The 27,898-nt window shown below is 49.8% G+C and overlaps 1 protein-coding gene across 8 annotated transcripts in view; it reads left to right on the top strand.

The window, feature by feature from the left end:
• Nucleotides 1-27,898, top strand: part of Bcas3 (BCAS3 microtubule associated cell migration factor) — a 499,936-nt gene that overhangs the window by 454,882 nt on the left and 17,156 nt on the right. For all 8 annotated transcript variants that reach the window (XM_075991231.1, XM_075991234.1, XM_075991235.1 and 5 more), the window contains one exon: nt 21,253-21,420. In XM_075991231.1, the coding sequence (XP_075847346.1) occupies nt 21,253-21,420 (168 nt within the window). The remainder of the gene's footprint in view (nt 1-21,252; nt 21,421-27,898) is intronic.

Raw genomic sequence — 27,898 nt, 5'->3', positions numbered from 1 at the left:
AGGACGAGAAGTGAATCTATGTTGTGTTCTGTGCTCCGCGCAGCCTCCGTATACACCACTCCAGCCCGCCCCACATGCACCCTTCTCCTTCTGCAGCGTCTGGGGCTCTGTGAGGAACCTGGGTCCTGAGGTCAGACTGGATGCAGACTCGGGTGCATTTGTCCAATTGAAATGTGTGTGTCAAGAAGATCCGGGTGACCTGAGCTAGAAGCCTGGGGGGCAGGTAGAGGGAACTGGGGATTGGCCTAAATTTCAATCCGAGTTCTTTAGTGAAGCCTGGGGGGGTGCCTTGCGAGGAACCCCGCTTGTAAGGCAGCCTAGTGGTGCTCATGTGGAGACAGACCTGCCCTGAGCATCCTCTGATGGTCCTAAAGGCAACCTCTTACCTGTTGCTTCTTCCTTAAGGTTCCTGCAGCTGTGCATGTGACCCCTATAAAGGGTGACTCTGGGACTCTCTCAGCCTCAGCTGAGACTTTCTTCCCTCTGTGCCTGGATGTGACTCTTATGTTATGTTGACATGTGGAAACTGTAATTCTCTGAGACCAATAACCAGATATTAAAGGCAGTAGGTGCTGAGTTTTGGGGATACTTTGCTCTCATGGGGTAAATGTTCTAGAAGAGACGGTAAGCCAGTGGGACCAATAGAATGTGTTGTGTGCTGACACACACATCTAACCTGAGCCAGGGGAGGTCAGAGATGCTCTACCAGAAGAAACCATTTACCTGTGATCTAAAGACGAGCTGGGAGGAGCTGTAGTTCCCAAGGTGGAAGGAAGCACAGTGTCCCGGGGGCTTACCGGATAGCAGTTTCAGGGCCCGAGTCACCAGCGAAGCTAATAGCTGTGGCAAAGATGAGCTGTCACTCTGGTCCCTTGTTTGCTACCCAGGTGTATTTTCTGATTATTAACCGAATGCTCACATCCTTATACCCCTTCCAGAAGCGGCTTCTCTATCCCTACTCCACCCTGAGGAGACACAGAGTAAGCTGGATTATAAACCTTCTGCCTGGGGTGGGGACTTGCCCGCTGTCGTTGTTGTCACCATCTTAGGATGACACCACTTGGCCTCACACAGCACCAGCTGTTTGATGTAGAACAGAAGTGACAAGGGCAAAAGCCAAACCTCTGCAGAATGTGTTCAGTGGGAAGAAGAGGCAGGCAGAGAAGCCCTCTGGTGCCCAGCCTCCTTCTACCACCTCCTTTTCCTCATCAGAGGTGACTCTACCGTGCCCAGGTGGTTGCTGGGAGATTCTTCGGGGGCTGTGTTCTGGGTCTGTCACTCCTACACGGAGTCGCTTTTAAGATGCACAGACTTCTGAATCTTTAAAAGAAAGAACTAGAAAAGAAATCCCACAGGCAGTTAGTTGGTAGGTCATCTGCCAAGAATGAGGAGAGAGCAGTGACAGGTTTGGGGGGCTTGAGAAGAGGGGGACAATACAGGAGGGAGCTGACTAAAAACAAATGGAAAGACTAAATAAAGGTTGGGAGCAAGCAGGGTCCAGCTGATAAATTTCTCATGGCGCTAGTTGACCTGAGGGTGTGCTTTTTTTCCCCATCACAGCCGCACACCCTGGAGCAGAGCAGTGGAATTCTGTGATTGGATGGCATATGCCAGGCATGGCAGACACAAGGGGGATGCAAATGGCTTGGTTCTGGTTTTATCAGACTGTCTGTGAGGCCTGAACGCTGGGACAGACAGTGTCTTAGTTAGGGTTATACTGTTGCTATGTTGAAAACACCATGACCAAAGCAGCTTGGGGAGGAAAGGGCCTTTACTATACTTCTATATCACTGTTCATCGTTGAAGTCAGAACAGGAACTCAGACAGGGCAGGAACCTGACAGCAGGAGCTGAAACAGAGGCCGTGGAGGGGTCCTACTTGCTGACTTCTTCCCATGGCTTGCTCAGCGTCTTCTCTTGTACCACGTGTCCAGAGGTGGCCCCAATGACAGTGGGCCAGGCCCGCCCCCACCCATCACTAATGAAAATGCCCTACAGACTCACCCACAGCTCAGTCTTATGGAGAAATTTTCTCAATTAAATCTCCCTCTTCTCCAGTGACTCTAACTTGTGTCAAGCTGATGCAAACTAGCCAGCAGAGACAGTGAAAATCTGGAGATCGAGTGGGGAGGGCTCTAGGAGCGGCAGGTTCCGTGAGAGCCAACAGTATTATTAGTAAGAATAAGGAAGTGACAGATATGCAGATAGGAAGCTCCATGATGAAAATGTGGGGCTTCTAAGCTTAAAACATCTAGGTGTGCCAGTTCACCGTGTCATCCAGGCAGATGGCTTGCTGGGGCGAAGGTGAAAGCCATTGTTATGTAGAGGGCAGCGAGCTTCAAGGCCAAGTTTATTTTGATTTTTATTACACTTTATTTGTTGTGTGTGTTTGTGTGGGTGGGTGTGCCTGCACAGAAGCTTGTGTGCCACAGTATATTGTGTGGAGAGGCCACAGGACAACTCTCAGGAGTCGGTTCTTTCTTTCCACCAGGCAAGTCCCAGGGATCAAAACTCCGGTCATTAGGATTGGCGGCGAATGCCTTCACTCACTGCGCCTCTCACCAGTTGAGGCCAAGTTTATCCTGCATCTGAACATCACTGTCTTTGCAATTGTCAGGGGTGGTTGAAGAGGTAACATTGGTGTAGGTTCCACAATCCTCACTGAAGTCTCACTCTGACTTAGAAGCTCTACAAAGGCCGGTGGCAAGGACAAGAGTGCTGGTCCCTTGCAGATGTTGTGAGGTCTGAGTTTGTCTCCCAACTGGCAGATTGTCCCTCAGGAAGAGGTGATGTAATTCAGAGTGCATTTGTATTTCCTTGGAGGAGCAAGTACTTTGACTGGTGGGTCATTAAATAGTGTAATTGAAAAACCAGGGAGAAAAGTTCTTTTTAGTGCCTGTGGAGAATACTGTGTGAAATGCCCAAAGCCTTGGCCTCTGAGTCCAGTCTCTACAGACCTGAGAGACAGGCGTGTCACACACAGGCCACTGTGGAAACCCATGGTGGAGTGGAGCAGGAGCTCAATGAAACATTCCCTGAATTCCGGATACTTTTCTGGGCTCATGCATTTAAGGTCTGGTACATTCTGTTCTTTCCATTTTATAGATGACAAAAGTGAGTTCAGAAAGATAAGGAAACTTGTCCAGGTTGTGGGGTTTGCAAGGCCCGCAAAGCCCCGCAGTCACCATTTCCTGGGATGCACCTGCACCGCTCTGCAGAGCTCAGGTCAAGTGGATCACTTCTCTGAAACCCATACGTGTGGTGTAGAGGGCAGTGGTTAGGAGCAGGCTGCAGGCAGATGGCAGCAGCTACCCCCAGGAGGACTTCCCAGAAGAGCTCGGAATGAGTCTTGAAGCTGCAGGCTTGTGTGGCACCCCCTCTCACACTGACCTGCGGTACCAGCTCAGAGTCTCCTCACTCTGAGTTTGCCGCCTCAGGTCGCAAAAAATAAGCTGTTTCTTTCTCCGTAAGACTGTTATTCAGATGCTGGATGTTTGGGTCCTGGCATCATGGCGTTCTTACTGTTCTTCCTCAGGCTAACAGCCTTGATTCCTTCCTTGCCTTCTTTCTACCATTGGCATACATCGGCATACATTGGTATGCCAGGAACTGAAGCTGGGCTTGCGCTACAGAGTCCTAAAGAGAGAAAGAGCAGATGTTGCTTTCAGGGATTCCTCATCTCCTGGGAAGGATGGAGCAGAAACTATTTTATGGCTCTCACTCTTATTCTTAATCTGTGACCTTTATCAAAAGCCTCCTGAGTGTCCCAGGAGGCACCTGTGGTGTTTAAATTGACTCAGTCATGGAACACAGTGGAAAGTGAGGCTGTGGTCTAGGAGGCTGTTGGAGGCCTTTGTCAGACCCAGAAGTGGGAGGCTTCCTGGGTTCATTCCCATTATCAAGAATGACTAGGACTTGGTAAGGGGAGAACATTTCAGACGTGGGGTGCAGGGAGTGGGGGGATAGAGTCTGGAGAGTTGGCAGGACCAGGTGGTGGTTGTTCTCGGAAGTGTTCTGATTTGCATCATAGAGAAGATCAAAAGGCAGGGACTGAAGGTCAAGATTGAAGGGAAGTCAGACTAATGCAGCAGAAAGGCTAGTTGGCACGTCCCCAGTGAGGACTAGCATCTGCAGGGCTCCTAAGAGCTAGAGACAGACTCAAGAGGGTCTGAAAGGTAAGAGCCAAAGCCTCACTGACGACACAGATGGCAGAAAGGGACAAGGCCAGTGGGGACCGTGAGGAGAACGCTGCCAGCCACCTAAGGGAGAAATACAATCATTGCTTTTGGGCTACTGGATTGGTACTGCCCATGGCCATTCATGGGAAGACATTTGCTCCTACAGGGATACATTTGGAGTCCAGATAGAAGCTCATGAGAGATAGTTTGGGATGTTTCTTACATGTAGGTGGTTGCTATCATAATATTGGGGTTGGGGAGCTCACCCAGGGGAAATATGCATAGAAGAAAAAGAGGTCTTTACTAATTGCTTCTCTTACTGCTGTGGCAAATTGCCTGGCAGAGTCGCCTGAAGAGAGAAAGGGTATTTTGACTCTCAGTTCCAGGGTCCATCATTGTAGGAAAACCATGGAGGCAGGAGCAGGAAGCAGCTGTTCACATTGCATCCACAGTCAGGAAGCAGAGAGGTGAAGGCTGGCCTTCCACTTTTTTCTAATTCTAGGGTTCCAGCCCATGAAATAGCGCCACCCACAGTTAAGGCAGGTCTTCACCTCAGCGATCAAGCCTAGAGACTCCTTCACAGATGTGCCCAGAAGTTTCTCTTCTAGGATGCCAGGTGTTTCCTAGTTGACAGTATTAACCACAAGTGTGTTAGAAGCACAAGCCTTCTGTTGCAGATGGACTAAAGCAAAGCCTTGAGAAAGGCTGAGGGTGGTGAGAGTGGAGAGGAGAACCCGAGGGCACAGAAGAAAAGTGGGGTGTCCATGGTTCCCCAAAGAAGCCTGCTTTTCTTTATAATATCCTAGGGACCCCATTGTGCATCTAAGCTAGGGACCCTATTGTGCACCTAAGCTGCCATGACAGCAAAAGGACATGCAGACTTTTCTAACCTCAGAGAATTTTTCTCTTTTTTGTTTCTGTTGTACAAACTCTCTTGTGGCCCAGGATGGCCTCAAGGTCACCGCATAGCTGAGACTCACCATGTAGTCCTGATTCTCCTGCCTCGGCCTCACAAGTGCTGTGATAATGGACACACACCATCATGTCTGGCTCAGCTTTTTTCTTGAGGGAGGTCTAGGAAAGATGCCCTGAACCAGAGGCCACTTTACAGCAACCTGGGGGTCCCTGCCAACCACCGAGGTTGCCCCTGCATTCCATCCTGCCCAGGCATCGCCTGACCTTTGCAGTGTTGGATCCCTTCCATGTTTTGGAGAATCTTCATGGCGTGAGCCGCTGTACCTGATGGGCCTAGTGTCCTCTGAGGAAGTGTTCAGGATGGTGCCCCTCACTGCCCTCTGCCATAGACGGTCTGCTTGCCCACTCTGAACATAATCCAGCCTTTCAAAAGCAAGGCTCCACACATTTAAAAGCAACTATTAAAGAAGTGCGGGAGAAGTGCCGTATGTAGACAAACGTCATTTGCAGGTTGTTGCCATGGAAAGCCCAGGCTCAGTCTGTTCACATGTTTGAGGCCTGATGTGCTCACTGTCCCCAGTGGTGAAGTTCACGAAGTATGCCTATGCATACAGTCTCAGGACTCATGCGTAAATGAAGTTTTTACTAGGCGTAGAGATGTTTCCGAGAGCCGACTCACATCTGTAATCTTAGTGCTCCAGGGGCAAAGATGGGAGGATCCTTGTAGACAGTCTGGGCTACAAGGTGGGTTCCAGAGCAGCCTGGACTGCAGCACAAGGTGCTACCTTAAAAATAGATAAAACCGGTATAGTTTGGAAGGCCCATGGCCTGTGTGTGAACCTGCAATCTGTGAAATTCATATAGTGCTATGTTTTTAATAGTTGGGGTAAATAATTCTTTCCAAATAACTGGCGTTGGAATCCTGCCCTTCCAAGATGCATAGAGGCATAAATTTTACTTAGTCTCATATATCAGGGAAACTGGACCTACTAAATAGAAAAGTCAAGAAGGGCAGCTGGGCATATTTGTTGTGTTTCAGAGAATCTGGGGTAGAGGAACAGAAGTACCAATTTCAGGGAGCAAAACCAGTCTGTTACATTGCAATGATACATGATAGTCTCAAAGGTTCTGCAGCGCACACTTACATTTGAATCTTAGCATGATTTAGATTTAGGAAGAACTAGCAGTATCGCAGTATTGGCCTTCTTACACAGCAGAGAAAATAAAGGTCCCGAGAGGCTTGTCTGCATGAGGCTAGGGCCCAGCAGAGCAGGACTTGGCACTCTGTTTTTCACTCCGGCCTGACTGAGAACTGTGCACAGCAGCAAGTCTGTGGCCTCATCACCAACTCATACACAGCAGCTCCAAAAGCAAGGTCCACGAAGATGCCTAGTGAGGAGAAGCGGTCCAACCAGATTCAAAGGGTCTAAGCAGTTGCTATAAGCCCTAAGAGCAGGCTCCACAGGCAGGGCTGTGTGGAAAGGAATGTGACCCCTATTCTGCACCCTGACACCAGGGACACCCCCTGTGTCAGAGGGTCCTGGTGCCAGTTCCAGCCAGGCCTCCTGAAGTGCTGCCTAGAAGGACTTAGTGGCTGGCCGAGGAAGATTGGGGCGAGTTTGTGAGTTCATTGAGCCATTGGGTGGTATTTCTACAAGACATTACATACTTTTTCTCAGCAAGCTGAGGGATAGCAGGAAACTGTTTTAGTAGCTTTTCAAGCCTAAAGGCCTTTCTAAAACAAACGGAGTTTATGGAGAAGTTATTCCTTTGCCCAGCCTTTCCCCCTAATTCACGGGTAGATGGCAGCTCTGTGTCTGATAGAGTATCATGAGGCTCCAGACCCCTCCTGGGACGCCTCGGTGCCCCTCTCCTTACAGATGAGCCTGTTCTTCCTCTAAACCATGGCATACTCGGATCCAGAGATAAAACGATAGCTAGGTAGCTCCACGCACCAACAGTCCTTCTGGGCTGACTATAAATCTGATCTTTGCCTAGATGTAGCAGAAACAAAATATGTTGCTTCCTCCTCATGGGAGGAACTGACTTTTTTTTTTTAAACAAGGAAGGGGGAAGAGGGGAGCTCTTCTGGCCTTTTTGAACTGGCCTCTTAGAGAGGGAAATGAATGACATCCTGATTGGCCTCCATGGAGTAGAGATGAGGGGAAGTGGCGGGGGTGGGGTGGGGGGAGTGGACCAGGCTCTGTCCTCAGAATGTCTTCACCCACAGATGTCAAACTTGGCACACAGTGAGGCCAAGAGGAAGTCATAGCCAGGTTCACACAGTGGATTGGGCATTTTTCATACTTACTAATGAAGTGAGCTTTTTATAAGATCCCCTCAACAGGCTTGTGCAGTCTTAAAGCTGGGGTTACCAAGCTCTTTCCTTTAAGCAAAACAGCCTGGGAGGGAAGACTAGAGATGGCAGGAGCCTTGGCTTGCCCTGTATTGGAGCACAGACAGCCCCGGTGCCCGACCCTCCTATCCAAGGCCTGTACAGGAGCACAAGGCTGGAAGTTCCCTAGGTTACCTAGAGAGTGTTAATTAAGAAACCCGGAACTTAACTTGTTGTTAAGACTCTCAACACTGAGGCTCTATGGAGCCAAGAGGACAGCTGCTGAGGAGCCTGAAGCCTGAGCTCCAAACATACAGACTGGGGAGGAAAGAAACGGAGACCCACTGAGTGTCAACTGGGTAAAAAAGCCAGTGTGGCAACCCAGGTCTGCTTTCCAGACAAAAGCGCCTGTCCTGCCTCTGACACAGGCCATGTCCCATCCCCAACCTGAGCCCCAACTGCCTTGCTTTAAGGGCATTGGGAACCAGCTAGACACTAAGAGACCGACAGCTAATAACTGCTTTAGGAGAAAGACAGGCTATGGGGGGAAAAGTCGGGACTTTTCAGCTTTAGTATGTGCTGAGTGCCCTGGAGGTGGGGTGTGTGTGTGTGTGTGTGTGTGTGTGTGTGAATACAGGGTCTGGCCTCAAAGTCACCACTTAGTCAACGATGACCTTGGACTTCTGATCCTCCTGCCTCTACCTCCCAAGAATTACAAGTTTCTACCACCACACCCTGTTTATGTGGTACTAGGGCTTAAACCAGGACTCTGCTTGCTAGGCAAGCTCCCACTAAGTTACATGCTCAGGCTCTTATGAGATGCAGTAAACCTGGGTAGGATCCAGTGTAGGTCTCCCCTCCCCACCTCCAGATGTGTTTGACATAGGATCTCACTTTGTAGCCCAGGCTGGCCTCAAACACAAGATCCTCCCCGTGTCTGCTTCTTACTGCTAGAATTGCCCATAACCACCTCTGCGTCTGCCTTGAAACTTGTCTAACTAACCTCCAAGCAGGGTGGACCACATTCTGAGGAGGAAAGATGTGCGGGCACAAGACTGGACTTCTCCATGCTAACCCCTGCCCCGCCCTGAGCCTCCCCAGGCACACGGTGGGAACTGGTGGCTGTCTTCTTGTCGCTCTCCCGGGTACTGTGAGAACGGAGGGCATGCAGACCTGGGAAAGTGCGATGGGAAGGGCACCGCACTGAGGGCGCTGCGGAGTATTGTTGCCATTGTTACAGTTTCTATGCCTCGCTGCTCACCGTGTGTGTTCCTGAGCTTCTCGACTTTTCCCCTACCCCCCTCCTGGCTTCCATGCCCGGGTAGCTGAGTCAGCGTGACCAGCCAAAAAGCTTTGACATGTGAAGACAGGAAATGACAGTTCCCAGGTACTGGCTGTTTCGGGTATGGAAGAGCAAGAGCCTGGGACACAGCTTACGTGAACAATTCAAGAAAGCCCAGGCTGAGCCCCCATCCCACGCCTGTATGTAACAAGATCAAGAGGCATGGCTGTCAGAGAAGTCCCTGGAAGACAAGGGTCCCAAGCAACTACCTGTCAGTCAGCGGTCTACCTAGTGAGTCAATTTCTGCCTACCTCAAGTGGCCACTGGGAGCCTCGAAGGTGGTTGCAGAGCCTTGGTAGGCTCATCTGTGAAATGGAATCCACGGCAGGGTCTGTCTGGGGAGGAAGTTGCTATGACACCACAGTCTGGGTGAAGTCATTAAGTGAAAGTGTGTGAGGTGTTCCGAGCAGCTTTGGCTCCAGGGGCCTCTCACCCACTCTGTCCCCGCTTTCTGCCCCAGTCACCCTAGCCCCAGGAAACTCCCCCTGTGCAAACAGCACTGCTTTGGCTGGCTGCGCACAGGCCCCGGCACCCCCCCCCCCTTCTCTGTACTGCACTTGATGTGTGGACAGCAGACTGGTGAGACCTTCCTCCAAAGCCCTCTGCTGCTCAGAATCGGCTTCCCTTGTTCCCTTACTTGTTTGTTTTGAAATAGGATCTTGGGCCAAGGTTAGCCCAAATTCTGGAGGTAGCCAAGGATGGCCTTGAATGCTTGCTCCTCCTGCTCTGCATCCTAGGTGCTAGTGTGACAGGCATGTACCACTCAGCCCTGTTTATGCAGGACTGGGAGCAATCTCAAGACTTCGCATGCTAGACAAGCACTTTACCAGCTAAATGGCATTGTACGGGAGGCTGAGGCAGAATCACTTGAGCCCAGGAGTCCCAAGGCCAGCCTGGGCAACAGACGAGTTTTATTTGTGAGACATGGTCCATCCACGTAGTCCTGGATGTCCTGGAACTCACTCTGTAGACCATACTGGCGTCAGACTCACAGAGATCTGTCTGCTGGGATCAGAGGCATGTGCCACCACACCTAACTGAGAACACATTTCTCTAAAATCTATTTTCTACTTAGTTAACTCTTTCGATTAGCAATTAGCAGTCCACTATAGTACCTTCAGCAGCATCGAGGACCTTCCCCTTCCTACAGGACCTACTCCTTTCTTCCTTACACAAGCATTGCCACAAGTTTACCCTGGGAAAATGACCTTCACTCTGCCCCTCCCAGGCCTATGAAAGCCATTCAGGTCAGGCAGCATCCAGGCCCTGCAAAGCCAGGCCTGCAGACAACCTCAGCCTGCTGAGGAAACAGAAGCCTCTCCTGAGGAACTGAGGGTTCTCAGAGAGGAGAGTCAAGCATCAAATATACAAGCCACTTGTGTCTATAGATATTGCTTTCACACCTGAAGAAGTTATAAACACTGGATGGTTGGTTTACATTTGATTTGGGGGCGGTGGATGCCACAGTATGCTTATGTAGAGGTCAGAGATCAACTAACGGATGTCAATTCTCTCCTCCTACCATTTGGGCCCCAGGCATTAAGCTCAGGCTGCCAGGCTCAGCAGCAAGCACCCTAACCTGCTGCGCCATCTTGCTGGCTAATGAGTTTTGAGGAAACATCTTTCTTGAGTAATTGATCCAAGGCTTCCTGGCCCCGAGTTCGACCTCGGAATTCTCAGCTGAGCACTTCGCATGGGCTTTACTGTGGAGGACAGAAGTCACACTTCCACCTTCTAACTCAGGAATAGAGGGCTCGGGATTTGGTTCAGTGAGGACACTTGCTACCAAAAGAGGAAACAAACTCCCTCATGGACACTGAGGCTGTGTATTAAAACTTTTGTGTTTTTAGTGGGAATGCTCCGGTCTGACTCACACTGAATCTAATCACAGGTGTCATTGGGGGCAGAGTACAGGTCTTGGCTCTGGAAGACCCCGGCGTCAGAACCCTGGCCATCCCTCATGTTATCATCATCTACCTCTCTCTGCCTCCGTTCTTTGGTCTATAAATTGGAAGTCATAGCATCAGCCTGAGTCGTAGGTGTCCTCTGAATGAGGTAGTGTCTACGTAAAGCAGCTGCCTATGTCTGTCCCACACAGGCTCAGCAAATGTTCGCTCTTGGTATCCCTCTGATCTCCGACCTCATTCTTTGCTATACGGGTTGCCCTAGAAAAGCCAGCTTGGGCACTTGCTATCCTAAGAGTACAGTTCTTCCAGGATCAGAGTGAAGTTTTTCCATCCATGGTGTTGCTCGATTCCTGAATCTGTGCGGCAGAGCACTGTGAGCCTCGCTGTAGGAGCTGTGACCCGGGGCTTGGTGGCCACTGGCCCTCCATCTCAGCAGCACACCAGAGTGTACCCCAGGAAACAGTACCTTTGCTTCCACCTTGGGTGGCGGGGGAGGGAGAGCTCTCCTGTTCGCCACAGCCCAGGATTGTCTGAGCGTAGAGCCGTCTCTGTTGGGGCTATCGTGATGACTGCTCTCAGACCCACAGGCAGACCACAGGGGCTCTGCCTGGTGACCTAGCATTGTGTCAAGGGCCCAGACATCCCTGGCCGGTCATGGAAGAATGTTTCCTTGGTAGCTCTGCCCTGTTTATCCAGAGGATTGGGGCAGAGGGAACACAAGTAAAGGCCTTCTCAAATAGACTCCTTCCAGAGTTGTTCTTCTGGCCTTCTCTGACCTGTCATATGAGTTTGTACAGAGGTAGAACGGCTTCTGCCATTTTTCAGTGCAAGTTGGTCCACATTCCTGACACACTTTAAAGAGCAATAATGTGTGTACACAGGGTGAGTCAACATTGTGTGCAGCCAGCCGTGGCCACTGGGAGAAGAGTCAGCGAGGAGCTTCGAGCTCACCTGCCTCCCACCGAGTCAAGCCCTGTGCAGGAACTGCCGGGGAGGCAGCTCAGCAGGTCCAGGCCCTCCCTCGCATGCTTCCGCGGCCTCCTGACCTGGCTTCTACGCTGTTTTCAAGCCATTTTCTCCTGACTATTTTCTCCCTGGTTACAAAAACTACAGGAAACACATGTAAGATGGTAGGAAATAAATAGCAGACTTGTCTCCAGCTTACCTAGAGGTAGTCATGGTTAACATTTTGTCCTAGGTTTTTATTTGTTAATTTAATATGTTTCTAATTGTGTGTATGTGTGTGTGCACACACGCTTCGAGGTGCTCTCAGAAGGCAGAAGAGGGTGTTGGATCCCCTATAACTGGAGTTACAGACAGCTATGAACCACCATGTAGGTACTGGGAGTTGTTGAACCTGTGTTCTCTACAAGAACAGCCAATGCTGATAATCCCTGAGCCATCTCTGCAGCCCTGGTCCCATATTCTGTGGAATGTTTTTCCACAACTAGGTACTTTTGTCTTAACATAATATAAAAGCATTCTCAGGGCACAGGGAATAGCACAACTCAGTGGTAGGGTGCACGGACAAGGCTCTTTGTGCAAATCCCAGCACCACAAAAAATAAAATCTTCACTTTTAATATCATTTCTTTGTGACGGTCTGATAACCACTGCAAAATGATAACCTAATCAAAGACTTCACACACACCTTGAAAGGCCGTGTTGGAATGGCAGTGAGAATCTTGATCCATGAAGGGTTTTTGGCTTTCTGATCAGTTCCTTGGTACATTCCCAGAAGGGGCACCCTTAGCTGCAAGGTTGGGCGTAGCTTTGGTCTTAATACATATCGCCAGTTTGCCCTTCAGGTAATGTTGCCATCTTGTCAGCTGCATTCTGCCTCAGCCGGTCCTTATGATCCTGTTTACTTACTTGTTTATTTATTTACAAATGTAGGGAGCTGTTGGGTGTGGTGGTACAGACTCAATCCCAGCACTCAGGAGGCAGAAACAGGTGCGTCTCTGTGAGTTTGAGGCCAGTGTGGTCTGCACAGTGAGTTCCAGGCCATCTAGGGCTGCATAGTGAGATCCTGTCTCAAAAAGAGAGGGGGAATGGAAATTCCTGTCCCCACCCTCAGGTGTGAGAGACCATTAGATGTAAGAGAAGTAACATTCATTGGGGCCACTTGAGCCTCAGAAGATATCCCCAGTGAAGTGGGGTACACATACCTGTGGCGGACTTCTAGACCGATGAGAAAGAATGACCACCACATCAGGATTCTACTCAGAACACGCTTTACTGGAGTGCCCTTGATTGATGGGGAGCAGGAAACGAGAGGGGCAGGAAAACAAGGGGCAGGAAGTGGAGGGGAGAGAGAGCATGAAGCAAAGGGGAAAAGCGAGAGAGAGCATAAAGCGAAAGGGTGAAGGGCACTTGGGCAGCTGCTTAAATAGGGAATTGGCACACGGGTCGCCCTGTGTTTGGCTGCCACCAACAGCTGACACCAGACCGCATCAGGATAGGCTCAAGGATCCTCATCCACTGCGCATGTGGGAAGCGGGGACGCGCAGCTCTCAAAGGCATAGCCAAATATGGAGTTGTTTATTTCCAACAAGACAGGATGTCAGCGCCATCTTGTAATGGCGGTCCTGTCCGGCTCACTACACATACCCACTCATGTGCTCTGACTCCCCACATCAGCAAACCATCCTCAGTGATGGAGTTCCCAGGCCAGAGGCTGACATGGCCACTGCCTGCCTCAGGTTCCTCAGACTGTTTTCATTTGAGAGTTCCCACACTCCCTCTGCTTCCTAAGCTTTCCACAGAATGCCCCTCAACACAGCTGCTCACGGGCCATGATGTCATTTTCTGTGTGGGCCCTGTACCATTTTACAAGGTGCTCACCCAAACACAGCATCGTAACAAGCTTAGTCACAAGCACAATTGACGTTCCAGGACAGCCAGGGCTCTACAGAGAAACCCTATCTCGAAAAACAACAACAAAACCAAGTTCAATTGATATTTGCTTGGCTTTATGAATGGGGGCATCTCCTCCTTACAGATGGGAACAATAGCTCACAGGTGGTGTCAAACAGAGGCTCTGGAAGATGGAGCAAGGAAACAGCAGTGGGGAAGCCAGTTGGTGACCATCAGGTTACTGAAGCTTCCTTACTTTCTTTTACAGATTAAAAGATTGTTTTCTCGAGGTCATATGGATTATTACACTGACTCAAGTAGACTGGAGTGTCCTGTTTTCAGGAAAAACTAGTCTGTTTTGAGGTCTCTCCACATCCTTACAGTCAGTTTAGTCTTGTGCCGTTTATCACGAGCGACTCCATTTGATGTGCTCCGGTCTTTAGAGGGCCTGGTGTGACAGCTCCATCCACAATGGCCTCCCAACATTTTGCTTCCTTCAGTCTTTTGCTATCTGAGCCGTCATTCATATCAGCCCTTTGGTTCCAGAAGCAGGTCGGTGTCTGAGTTCGAGACCAGCCTGGTTCACGTAGTGAGTTCAAACCGAGCGGGGCTGCATAATGAGACCCTGTCTCAGAACAGAAGAGAATAAACCGCGAGAGAAATGTATCACCTGCCATTTCTAGAAGCCAGAAGTTTAATATCAGTGCATCTTCAGGGTCATGTTCCTTCCCAAATCCCAGAGGAGAACTCTCCCTTGCCTCTTCCAGCTCCTGGTGTGTTAGAGGGTGGTTACAATGTCTTGATTCGTAGTCTCTGCTCTAACTTCTGACGTGTGCATTGTCCTCTGTGTCCTGGTGACTGCTTTGCCTTAGACCACCATGAAATGCTTAGTGACCCCGTCACTGTTGAACAGTTCCGCCATTAATTTCCCATTGTTTAATTCAGCCCCACCCCTACCCCGTATACTAACCAACTAGCCATCCATGGCAGGCTGCTCTGTGAGTCTCTGACCAGCAACTTGTCCTTTCTCGCCATGGCTCTAAGGGCCTTTGGTAAGCATGACAATGTGTCACCATCGCGGAACCTGGCAGTCAGCGTCTCCTGACATTCATTGTTAGCTCAGGTATTTCTTTACCGTGCTGGTTTTTTGTTTTTTGTTTTTACCTTTCTTTTTTCTTAGTTCATTTCCAAAGCTGGAAGAGTAGATCTTTTCAAAATAACCTCATGGCCATAACCCAAACTCCACAGCCAAGTGTCTGCATATGGGACTAGCACGGATTACTCATTGTCATAAATCATGAAATAATCTGAGTGAAAATATATGTATGTTATGCATACATGCATGTGAGTCATAACAGATAGCTGGAGTCGGGACCCCCTTGCTATGGAGCACATCTGTCTGGGTATAGACCGTACAGCCATCTGTCATGTGCTGAATGGGTGGGTTCTGAGAAATGTGTCTGTCATCTGGCCGTTTGTTGTGTGACCACCCTGAGCCTACTGTACAATCAAAATAGCACATACAAGTCACTCATTGATGTTGTCTTTCCCTGCCCCTTTTTTGTTTTTTGGTTTTTGGTTTTTGTTTTTTGTTTTTTTTTTTGATCTGGCAGGATTTTGCTATATAATCCAGACAGGGAACTCGCTGTGATCCTCTGGTTTCAACTTCTCAAGTAGGGGGATTACAGGCACGCAGCTCTGGTGTCCCTTGGAATTAGGAGATACAATACACACAGGCTATGGGAGTCTGCTGCATGCAGAACCCATCATAGTTTTATAGTCAGCTTTTTTAATAAGTAAAAGAAATATGCTCTCTAAAGTAGCAGTGATGTATAAATAGGAGCAGCTGTTCATTATCACTACCAACTATTATACTGCACATAATTATGAGTACTGTTTTTAACCATCCCACACCCCCTTGGCGTACATGGTACTGGGTTACATAAGGACATTTTTATACATGTTTATAACAGTCACACTCACCCCCTTTTCCTTTGAGACAGGGTCTATTCTGTAGCACTGATTGGCCAAGAAGTCATAGCAATCCTCCTGTTTCAGCCTCCTGAGTGCTGGTACTACAGGCATGAGCTTCCAGGCCTTGCTTGCACCATGCGTCTTTGTAACTGAAGGCCTAATGAATGTGTTTTTACTGACATCCCCATAGACCTGTCTGTGGTGCGTTACCCTGTGAGGATGGTTGTGATGTCACTTGGGTGGTGAACTATGCAGTTCCATTAACTCATGGACCACCACGGTCGCTTTCTGCCGCCCCTGCCATCTTAATCCTTTCTCCTCCTTTTTAATCTCAGTTCTATTTTCTGCCTGTCCTGACCCTAGATGTTCAGGCTCTGGCACTCAGTCCAGAGGCTGTTGACTGGAGTAACTGTCACCTTTCTCAGGTGACCGTGATCAGTCGGTTTACAAGTCTGTTAGCGTGAGCATGACTGTTAGAATCCTGGACTCCTTCAACCCCAGGCGTATCCAAGTCCTCAGGATCTTCCAAACCACCTGAAGGGCAGCGCCTGTGAACAGCATGGGGTGTGGATGGGGTGATCTCCAGGGCCCCCAGATTACCCTGAGTCCATCCCTAAACACACTGAAGTTATTTGTATAATGTTCTATACATAAACATACTGTTTTCTCCCCAGTGCTGGAGACCAAACCCTTATGTAGGGTCTTATAGTTCCTATCTGTTAGACAGACTTTGTACCACTGAGCCACACCACATCCCAGCCCTAGAGGTACATATCTTCCAATTTCTCTCTCTGTCTCTCTGTCTCTCTGTCTCTCTCTCTCTCTCTCTCTCTCTCTCTCTCTCTCTCTCTCTCTCTCTGTCTCTCTCTGTCTCTCTCTCTCTCTCTGTGTGTGTGTGTGTGTGTGTGTGTGTGTGTGTGTGTGTGTGTGTGTTGAGAATTGAATGTAAAGCTTCAAGCAAGCTGGGAAGACACCCTGCCTCTGAGCTGGACGCTCAGACCCAATCACACATTTTTCTTGGTAAACTCATAACTTTCTCCTCCTGCGCTGCAAAGGATAAAGTACCAGCTACACTGTCAGAGCCTGAGGGTTTGTGTTTATTGCCCCTGGGGAAGTTTCCTCAGCAGATCAGACTTGGAGACTAACAGGGTAGGGGAGAACCCTAGAGGGAAGAGTTCCCAAAGGAAGACCAGTTAAAACCTCTTGGCCCTCTAGCTCAGGGGACATCAGTAGCTGCTGCTCGCATAGTTTTGTGGACTCAGCACCTTCCCCTCACGCACCCTCGTCATCCTTTAGAAGAAGGTTTGACTCATATCAGAGTGGACGCTGATCAATATTGGATGAATGCGTGAGTCGGACGGAACCGCTGGCATGAGACGGCCTCGTAAACATTCTCAGCACAGGCCCTGGTTGCCAAGCGCGTACCCTGAGCTCTGCATATAGCCTGCTCTAGGTGAGCATTTGCTGCCCCCCTGAAACAGTCCTGTCTCTGTAATGGGACACAAACATCCCTGTCCAAGGGAGTGTCTCTGGGCCAGTCAAACGAAGGATAGCTATTCCGTCAACACTGACAAGATGGGCAATTTCCTAAGTGCCAGAAGTGACCTCATCCTCCAAGGGCTTAGCCTCTTCACCCAGCACCTGCTGATCCCCGCGTTCCTGCTGCCCTGCTCTCACTCCTGTATGGCAGGCTCCTCAGACAGTGGCTGCCCAGGAAAGGGTATCAGAGCCTCCTCGGGGCCTCCGCTTAGCAGGGTGAGGGAGGCGGTTATCTCTCTGCATCTCAGGACAACAGAGAGGAAGGAGGGCCTCTCCTGGGCTCTCGGGTTCTCCCATGGACTGCTTCTTAGCTGTGCCCATGCCAAGCGATTAGAGCTGCTGGTCTGTGCTCTCCTGAGTTCATCAGGCAGACAGGGTGAGTCATGAGTACGATAGTGCAAGGATCGTGGGCTGGTCTCAGGGTGAGCAGCCTTTTAAAAAGCATCGGTTGAAGATGACAGGCATTCTCAACACACATTAGGACGGTAGAGGTGATCTGTCCTGTACCTGCTCTCTGCAGCAGGTGCCACTAAAGGAAGCACCATGGGTGCTAACAGGGTGATGGGGAAGCTTACGTTCCACAGCTGTCATTCACAGACTCCAGGTGTGTCACTTAGGCATTCGGTGCCCATGCTAGGGTCATTGTGACGGCTGAAATGTGTGGTGCCACCTCCAGGGGCGCTATGGTTGTCATCAAGATAGTTGCTGTCATTGTTATTATTTGCAGTGCTGGGACTCAAACCCAGGGCCTCCCACGTGCTATGCAAAGACTCTCCCACTGAGCCATTCCGCGTGGTATTGCCATGTCCACAAACACACCTGTTATGTGCAGAGCACGAATGTGTCACGTGCGTCCTTTTATCTGGCTCGGTCCCCACAGTGGCTCTGGGCTTGCATGAGTTCTGGTGGGTACAGGGTCTGAGGCGCCTGCCTAGAACTAGCAGCTTGTAGAGGTCAGAGACTGTGCGTTCTAGCCGAGGTCGGTTTCCAGTCCCAACTCTTAACACCCACGCATGACTCCCCTGCTACTTTGTCCCTTCATATATTATGTACTAGGGGGTATGGTAACACATATCTATAATCCCAACCCGTCCGTAGGAGGCTGAGTCAGGGAGGTTGCCATAGCAAGACCAGCCTGGGTTACATAGTAAGAGCCTATCCTAAAAACAAGACCGAAAACGTACATATTCCTCTGGCTTTTACTATCTGTGGACTGGGCCCTCTCTCCCAAAGCCTTCCTGTTGTCTGTTCCATTTCTTCCCCAAACCCCTCTTGCTACAACTTTATTCTGACTTTTTTTCTGTCTCCCTGACTTGGCTTCCATCCTCATGTTCCTGCTTCCAATTCCCTGCCCTGACCTCTAAACACTACATACCAACACCCTTTTAGTGACAGATACCCTGCTGTTGTGACGAGAGTGGCCACTCCATTCCCAGGCTTCCAGACTCTAAGATGAAGCTAAGTAAAGAGAGAAAGGTGGACCTTCTCTTCTGCTGGCTCTTTGGAGCAGTGGAGATGTGGCTCTGGATCCTTGCTGTGAGCTTAGGAGAGCAGAGAATGCTCGCCTGTCAGCCCCCACATGACTAAGGAGGAAGAAATCTGCGTGCTTACTTCTGTCCTTTGTGGATGGCCTTGGGGACACACTCCTGGGAGCTGTTGCTAACATTGGAGTGTCAACTGTGGCCCTGGCTCCTGCTAGTGCATGGCTATAGTTCAGCTTAGGTCCTTTAAGGATCGGGGCACTCATTACCCCACCCCTGAGTTCCAGTGCCTGGCCCCCCAAACCCCCATCCGAATCCTGTCCAATGGAAGGCCGCTCCCAACGCTGAGGTCCCACCTGATAAACTGATGGCAAGGACCACACTCTCAAGGCAGGCCCCTTCCCGGGGAATTACCTCTGTAGATGCTGCCCGCTCTCCCTGTGCAGGAATCTACCTCACAATTAGGTGAGAAATAAATCAAAGCCAAACTTGCCTGATGAAATTCAGGAGCCGGCACTGACCCTTGCCACACATATAAATCCCAGCCGGCCAGCCCGAGGCCTTTGTCTGGTCAGAGAGTTCAGGATTATCGGGCCCACTTTGCTGATGTATGAAGGCACCGGCTGTCGGAGTGTTTACTAAAGGTTATCACCTCCATGCTGGAGCCGTTATCACAGGCAGGGCCGCCCGCCGGGGCTGGGGCTCGCACCCTCTCTATTACCACCTGTCAGTGGCAGCGAGTGTGCACTGACACTGCCCAGTCCTGCCCACCGCGGAAAGATAGTTTCTGACGGCTGATCAAAGAGGAGAAACAAGACCTGATAAAGAGTGTGTGTTTCATGTACTTTTAACTTTGGGGAAACGTCGGCATTTGCATTTTTTTTCCTGGTCCTCCTGGAGCTGGCAGGAACCAAGCCCCAATAAATGTAGTGGATTCAGTTACCTAATCGAGGGGGAAATGGTATGTGCTTAAAGCAACAGACTGTGACCATAATCTCTTTCCGAGAGAGGCTGGATGAAATAAGCTTTCTCCGTGAACTTGCCGTAGAGTAAAATCGAGTCGCCTGAACTCAAACTTTGAAGTGGTCTTGCACATAACGTCTAATCTTGGGTTCAGCGGAACGCAGTGTACTTTCTGGAACTCGGGAGCAGGTTTGGATTAAGAAAGGACCCTTGCCGAAGATGCTATCGCCCACATCCCTGAAACGGTACCCTGCACTTGCCCATGTCCCTGACGGCTGGGAGCCGATCTGCAGTGAGGTAGAACGAGTTCCAGCCTGAGGCATCAGCACATCTGAGTCCTGGCACCAAGTCTGTCTCAGCCTGCTTTTAGTCTAAGCTCTTGACCTCGCTAAGCCGCAACTATAAATGAGGCTGGGAATACGTTCTAGGGTACAGTGGCTAAGGAAGCTTTTTTGTTTTTAAGCTTAGACAGCATAACCCCCTCTTACTAATCTTCGTGGTGGTGGTGGGTGCGTGCACACTTACATATGTGCCACAGTGTGTGAAAGAAAGTCAGACCACAATCTCGGGTGTCAGTGTTGGTCTTCTGCCTTTCTTGAGATAGGGTCCCTTTATTGTTCACCACTGTGTGGACCAGGCTAGCCCACCCACGAGCTTCTAGGGACTCTCCTGTCTCTGTCTCTCATCTCACCATAGGAACACTGGGATTATAGGTGTTTCTGCTACTCCCTGGGTTCTGGAGATCCAAGCTTGGGTCATCAAGCACACGTTCAAGGACTTTTGTCATGGAGCCATCTCCCCAGGCCGCCTTTTATTTTAGACATTGCCTCGTGTAGCCCAGGCTAGCCTCAAAGTCACAGCTGTAACTGAGAATGACCTTGAACTTATGATCTTCCTGCCTCTTACCTCCCAAGGGTTAGGCTCACAGGCATGTCATTGGGTTTCTTAATTTGGTGCTGGGGATTGTGCCCAGTCTCATGTGTACTAGGAAAGCGTCGATTAGCTGAGCTACATCCCTCCCCTATCGCCATCCCTGAGGTTGTAGGTGGAGAGTGATTATGTCAGGGAACAGCAGGGTTATTTGGGATGAACCTGGGAAGGGGTTCCTTCCCTCTGTACGAGCTCTCAGAAGTCTCTGGAGACCCCTAAGAGACCGTTTTAACTCCAGGCGCCTCAGCCACATAGCTGTCATTCCTGGAAGTGTGCTCTCCAACCCAGGGGCATGAGCTATGTTCTCGGCCTCACGCACCCCTGTTCCTGAGCCACCCATCCTTCATCCTTCTGGTTAAAAGGCTAAGCTGGCTCTGGGCATGCCAGGCCGTAGGTGGCAGGTAGACAGAGAATAGTCTGCCCTCGGAAGGTCTGGTCTCAACATCTTATGTGTAGCACGACTAATAAAAACCCAGAGACAGACATTGGGGTCCAACCCGAAGATCAGAAAAGCAAAGCAGCCAGCCATTGGCTCTTACCTCTACCTCATACTGAAATGGCGATCCTGCCTCCAGGAATCCTCAGGAAGAGACTGAGCTGAGACCTGTCTCCTCCCGTTTTATATTTCTCTCTAGTGCTGGGATCAAAGGTGTGCACCACCACTGCCCAGCCTCTGTGACTAACTAGGGTGACTGCTGGCATTAAAGGTGTGTGCCACCGCTGCCTGGCCTGTATGGCTGACCAGTGTGCTGCTTTGCACTGACCTTCAGGCAAGTTTTATTTATTCAAACACAAGTAATATATCACTGTGCTTACATCCCATATGTGTTGCAGGTACCTTCGACCGGAGCGTGACCCTGCTGGAGGTGTGTGGGAGCTGGCCTGAGGGCTTTGGCCTGCGACACATGTCCTCCATGGAGCACACAGAGGAGGGCCTCCGGGAACGGCTCGCAGATGCCATGGCCGAGTCACCAAGCCGCGATGCTGTAGGATCTGGAACAGGTAAAGCTGTCGGCAGACTTCTAGCCTGATTTGGTTGTGACGGGCACTTCTGGGGTTGAGCTGGAGGGGAGAGGGCATGTTTTTAACCATTTGTTTCCGTAGTTTAGCACTCTGGGTGCTACTCATTCCAGAAGGCTCTGATACTAGAAAATCCTGTGGGAAGGAGGATTCCCAGCAGAGCCACCTCTCCCCCTAGAGCAACACCCAGAAATACCCTGAAAAATACAGTTGTAGGCCTGGAGCTATAGCTCAGCATCGGGGTCCTTGCCTGGCCTGCATGATCCCTAACTCTATGAGAGAGAGAGACAGAGATAGAAAGACAGAGAAAGATAGAGAAACAGACAGACAGTTAGTTAAACCCAGCAAAACACCTCAGGAGAAGGAAGACATGAGTAGTAGCATACCTTCCCCTTCATGTTCCAGGCTCTGGGGACTGGGACCTGCCAGCAAGCAGGCAGAGCTAGCTCAGGCATACACCATACAACTTTTCTTTCACGTGCCTTTCACCCCAGACTGGTACCTTTGAGAGTCCGGTAAGTCCAGAGTGGCTTCCTACATCCATATAGTAATCTTAAGACATCCTTTAGCTAGAAGTGAACCCTACTCCCATATAACCCTACTCCCTTGTGCGTGCATGTGCGCACGCACACATACACACACACACACACACACACACACACACACACACACACACACACACACAGTCATCCCATCTCCATTCTGCTATTACACAGGCTTCCTGTGCCTCTCCTATTTCTAAATATTTCTCTCTCTCTTCTATTTCTCTCTCTCTCTCTCTCTCTCTCTCTCTCTCTCTCTCTCTCTCTCTCTCTCCTCTCTCTCTCTCTCTCTCTCTCTCTCTCTCTCTCTCTCTCTCTCTCTCTCTCGTTACTAATGTTGCAGCCCTGTGTTAACACCCACCCAACAGGCCCTGTCCCTAGTTTGCTGAGGTCAATGAGATAAACAGGTCCTGATCCCCAGGTTTCAGGCCTGCCTTCTCTCTATATCCTGAGTCCTCGAGGAGCGTCACCTCCCATGTGACCTGTCCCAGCCCTGCTCCACTCTGCTGTAGAAGAGGAACCCAGTAGGGAGAAGCTTAGAATCCCTGGGATGGCTGGGTCTGACATTGGCAATCCATCCCGCTGTTCTGTGGGTATTAGATTCAGCGGCGAGGTTCCCCATCCCTGCATCTCTGGGCTAGTTCTTCTGCTCCTTCACTGAAAGGGCAGAGGTGTAGCTCCTCTACAGCTTAGTACCTCCTGCCTAGACAGTCATTGGCACCTACAGAATACAGTGGATGGGTGGGAGGAGTTAAATTAGGGATAGGGAGACCCTGTCAGGCCCTAGATGGCAGCTGTCTCAGAGACCTGGCCTAGTCTGACTCCCATTTCCCCTGCAAGGAAAGGAGATGTGACCTTCAGAGCTGTAGCAGAGTGTACCCCTCCATCAGGCATACACGTGTATAGACCGTCTGCATCCTCACATCCCAGATGTATAGAGAATTCATCCCAAAGCCTCTGCTCTCCCATCCAGATAGCAGCTCTTCTCCTTGCCAGATGCCAGTGCAGTTTCCATGGGAGCTAACCCAACTGACAGATGCTTTCTGAACCATGGCTATATAGCACAGCCTTGCTCTGGACGTCAGGACTCCTGGGCAGCCGTGGTTCCTATGAACCAGAGTGTGTGTCCCTGAGCTCCCGTTTCCGAGGGCTGAGAGTCCCTGGAATGGTCTCATCTGCCACCACTGTCTTCAAAGCCTCGGGGCCACCTCAGCCTCGTCTGGTGGACAGTTGGGCAGGGATATTTAGCCACTAGAGCTTCAGCTTCTCTGGGAGTAACCTGAGCATAGCTGGCAGTGATTCATCTGCCAAACAGCTGAGGGACTCCGGAGAGTTTGCGATCTTAATAAGCAGGCTTGTGAAATTAAAAAGAATTTAAAGAAAAAGAAAGAGGAAATTAAAATGGCATACCCCACAGGTCAAAAGCATAGATCCACCCATACCCTTTTTTATTTCTCTCCAGAAGTAGGATTCCACTTTCTTCCTCAAATGGTCACCAAAAGAGATTCCATTGGTTTTCTTTTGACTCTATTAGATGAATGGTTGTTTGTTTTGTTTTGTTCTAATTTGCCGCCAATTTTTTAGGTCAGTAAGCAAATAAAATAAAAATGAACCAACCAGTCCCCTTCCTTCTCTCTAGCGAATATGTCCACCTGCTAGTACACAAAGACAGGCCTGGCTAGGGATGGCCAGGGAAGGACGGTGCCTATAGATGAGAATTTCCAGCAGGTCACTCTGCCCATAACACCTCCCTCTTCTCTTCTCAACTCTCCTCCTCTTGGTGACTCGGGGACATGCAGATAGGGTAGTACTCTGTTTGCCTCTGTTGGGCACTCTGGCGCTAGATAAGTCAGGGCCTCAGGGCCTCCCCCAGGCACCTTCATGTTGACATCTCCTTATCAGCTTGCTGCCCTGGCCACCACAGGACTTGCTCTCCAGACCCCTGACACAGAGGCCCTTGGATCGTGTTAACACTGTTAATGGCGGGTTGGCTAGCGCTGGTAACAACCCCCTCTCCAACAGGAAGCCAAAAACAGCCCTCCCCCACACAAACAGTCCCCTGACTTGTGGCTGTCGTGGTGTGAAAACTCCTATTATCACTGTTTATTGCAAACTATCAGCCGGTCAGATAGGTCATTGGCGGCCTAAAAGCTTAACAGGCTGGCTGCAGTGCCTCACGAGGAGGCACAGGACCGCAGGACAAATGAGCTGTCACACAAGTAAGGTCCAAAACGGACGGGGAGGTGGAGAGCCATTGGATAGGCTGCCTATGTTAGATCTATCACACCATAGATTGGCTCTGGTAAATAATAACGTACAGTATTCTTGAAAATGGCTAGGCAGATAGATATTAAATGTCCTCACCACCAAAAAAAAAAAAAAGGTAAGTATATACGGTAATGTGTGTTAATTAGCTCTGTTTAGCCATTCTTATGTTAAATAGACATTCTGCAATGTATATATGTTTTCAGACATCATGATGTATATAATGGGAATATACATTTTTTAAGTAAAAAAGAAAAAAAATTGGTTTTTTGAAACAGGGTTTCTCTGTGTAGTCCTGGCTGGCCTAGAACTCACTCTGTAGACCAGACTGGCCTCACACTCACAGAGATCCACCTGCCTCTGCCTCCTGAGTGTTGGGATTAAAGGTGTGTACCACCAAGAAAATCATTTTTAAAGGTACTCTAGTGACCTGCAACACTGCTGTCACCGAGGAGCTGATGAGCTCTGGTGGAGGAGGTAGCCTGTGCAAGTCTCTGGGTTTGGTCCTCAGAGCCAGACAAAGGAGAAAGAATTGCAGAGTCCATCCCTGCTCTGTCAGCATTGGAACTTGACATTCTTCTTCCAGTGCTGGGGATTGAGCCCAGGGCCTCACACGCGCTAGGCGAGCTCTCTTGCCCAGCACCCCAGTTTTAACGTGCATATATTAAAGTGTGAGAAGATCCGTTTAGAATGTGGTGAGCTTGCAGTGCAGATGCCAGTTTAGCCCTCCGTGGTGGTGCTGGCCTGCCGGTCTGTTTAGCTGGCACTGGGTTTGCAGGTCCAGCTGCGATGTGACTGGCCAAACCGCTTTCTTTCTGATTGCCCAGAACCCCTTCCACCCGTTACCTCTCCATCATCCCTTGCCTCAGGCTCCAGCCTGAGGTCCATCTAGCCCTGCTCTGGTGTTGCTGCAGTGAGCCATTTGCTCTTCCTTGAGCCTCCACAGATAAGTGGTCCCCAGCCACTGGGCTGTGCTGTGCAGTGGCTAGTGCCCGCTCTTTTGGTCTCGCTTGGCACCCGTCTCTGCAGCAAATGCCAGTGCCTGGGACAGAGCCCAGCTTGTGGCAGATAGGCAGCATCTGTCTGCTGACTGAGGTCTGCACCCACCTGGGCACCGTTTACCGCGGTCTGTCTCCCTAGGTGCCTACTGTTTACTGAGGTCTGCAACTGCTAGCTGCCAGTTGTGTACTGGCTGAGGTCTGCCTGAAGCTCTCCATAGCCCCTGCGTGTTGATGGGGTTTCCGGCTTTTCCCTTCTTTCAGAGACGCCCAGTTCTCTGATCCCGTCGCGGCTCTCTATTTAGTCCAGGTGTTCAGTCCCCATCTTGCCGTCAGCCACTTCCTCCTGCAGCCATTCTGTTTCCCCCCTCCTTGCCCCATTCCCCTGAAACCTCCCACCATACCCTAGCTCACACTGCCAGAGAATGGTTGTCATTTGAAATCCTGTCAGCTCCCTACCACCCAGATGCTATACATCCTCTAGCCAAAGAGGAGCGCCTCATGTCCCCATCCCCCCACTCTCCTCCCTGAAGTCATCACTGGACACCCAGGAACCTCCACCTGGGCCTGTGAACCCTCCTAGCCCCTGGCTCTGCTGTCTCTGACTGTCCTCTTCTCAAGGCTGTTCGCTTCTCCCTCAGCACAAGGCAATCTCTACTTAGTCATTATGGGTAAACTGATAACATCCAAACCAACCTCACTCCTGATTTCCAGAACCATCTACCCAGTCACCTACTGATAAATCCACACTTCTAAGAACTCAGCCTTGGCCTCGGCAGTTCCTTCTCTAGGCACACCCCACTTGGGGTATACAAAGCCATCCTGGCTAGGTCACCCTCTCCAGACCCATCCCCACTGTTCTCAAGCTAGTCAAGCTGAGCCCCTGGGAACCTTTTCTTTTTTTAAAATAAACAAAATATGGGCTTATCCCAGTTGTTTTGTGTCTAGGTAAATATATAATTTAATACTCCCCTAAAAGGGGGATTTAAATAAACACTCAGGTACACGTGGAGTCCATTCTAAACTTTCCGACTCCTCCAGTCAGTAGTTCAGACTTCTCATTCTCTCTTGCCTACTCCAACACTTCACCCCCAAAGCCCCAAGCCTTATGTGTAGAACGCAGCATCCCGGTTCAAGTATTGTGGACTCCCAAGCAGTCTCAAGGCCTAGAAGGACTGTCTTTGCTGGTGACATTCTAGTCTCCTTTCCCATCCCTACTAACTAACAGTCAAGGGGCAGCTCCATCCACCTGGGCCTCGCACTCCCTGCTGTAAATACATACTACGCCCTGACCCTGTTTCCCAGATACTCAGGCTTTCAGGGCGCGGTGCCTCAGACATGCATGCTAGCACTCTCTAAGCACACCGCTCTGATTTCATGATTCTTCAGTGAACTGTGGTTGGCAATTTGAAAACCAAGGCTGTAGTTGATCTGCTAGATCTTCTGCTAGTGCCTGTCCATATCTTAGTGACCCCGCATTCAAGGCTTTAACATTGTTTTCAGTTAACTTCATTTATCAAAAGGGCTGTGCTGCTTTCCCCACTTCCTAACATGAGAAGCATATTTTGAACATCACATAGTTTGTAGATGGTCAGTTCATTAACAGAGGTCTGTGATTTCATATGCTTTTCAAAAGACAACTTTATTAAGGTCTGTGTGCATGTGGGGAGCCCATGCTTTGCTGCCAACCCTCACTGTAGGGCTGTAGAAAATGAAGTCTCAAGAAACCGCAGCTGAGGCTGGAGAGATGGCTCACTGCTTCAGAGTGCTGGATGCTCTTCCAAAGGACCCAGGTTCAGTTCCCAGCACTCATACATGGCTCACAACCATCTGTGACTCTAGTTCCAGACGACCAATGCTCTCTTCTCCTCTCTGCAGGTCACACACACAGTACACAAACAGACACACATGCAGGGAAAACACCCATGCATACAAAAGTAATGTTTTTAATCAGTAAATAAAAATAAATGTTAGCTTTTATAAGGAGTTAGTTAAATGTGTTCACTAATCCTAGAAATTCAGTGCGTTGGAGCCTAATCCTGCCATGAAGATTGGCAATTTCTACCAAGATGTTGGTGTACACATCAATACCTTCCAGAACTCAGTAGGTAGAGGCAGGAAGATCAGAAGTTCAAGGTCATCCTCTGCTAAGTAGTAAGTTCAAGGTCCACTGGGCTACAGGAGATCTTGTCTCAAAAAGAGGTTGCGGGCTGCAGAGGTGGCTCAGGTGGTTAATAGTGCTTGCTGTTCTTGTATAGGATGCAGGTTCAGTTCCCTGCACACACATGGTAAATCATACCCCTATGTAATTCCCAGTTCCTGGGGATCCAGCACCCTCTTCCTGGCCTCTGTGTACACCAGGCATGTGTGTGGTGCACATATATGCATGCAGGCAACACTCATACACATGAGATAAAAATAAATAAAGTATCTTTTTTTTAAAAGTGGAACTGTTAGAATCTGCCCCCCTCCGCCCCATATCTCAAATGAAAACAGTTGCCACTCAGGAGAATGTTGTGCCCTGGAGAACTCTTTCCTTGCCAAACATGTAGAAGCCAGCAGCGTGTTGTATGCCCATCATGTTCCTTTGCCAGGTCTGTGGTTTTCTCGTTTCTCTCTCTCCTCTTCTCTTGTTTCCCCCCCTTTTTAAAGGAA

This window comes from Microtus pennsylvanicus, chromosome 11 (genome assembly GCF_037038515.1).
Source record: "Microtus pennsylvanicus isolate mMicPen1 chromosome 11, mMicPen1.hap1, whole genome shotgun sequence".
Classification (NCBI taxonomy): Eukaryota; Metazoa; Chordata; class Mammalia; order Rodentia; family Cricetidae; genus Microtus; species Microtus pennsylvanicus.
The sequence above is the reverse complement of the archived record's forward strand: the minus strand, read 5'-3'. Positions and strand labels throughout refer to the sequence as shown.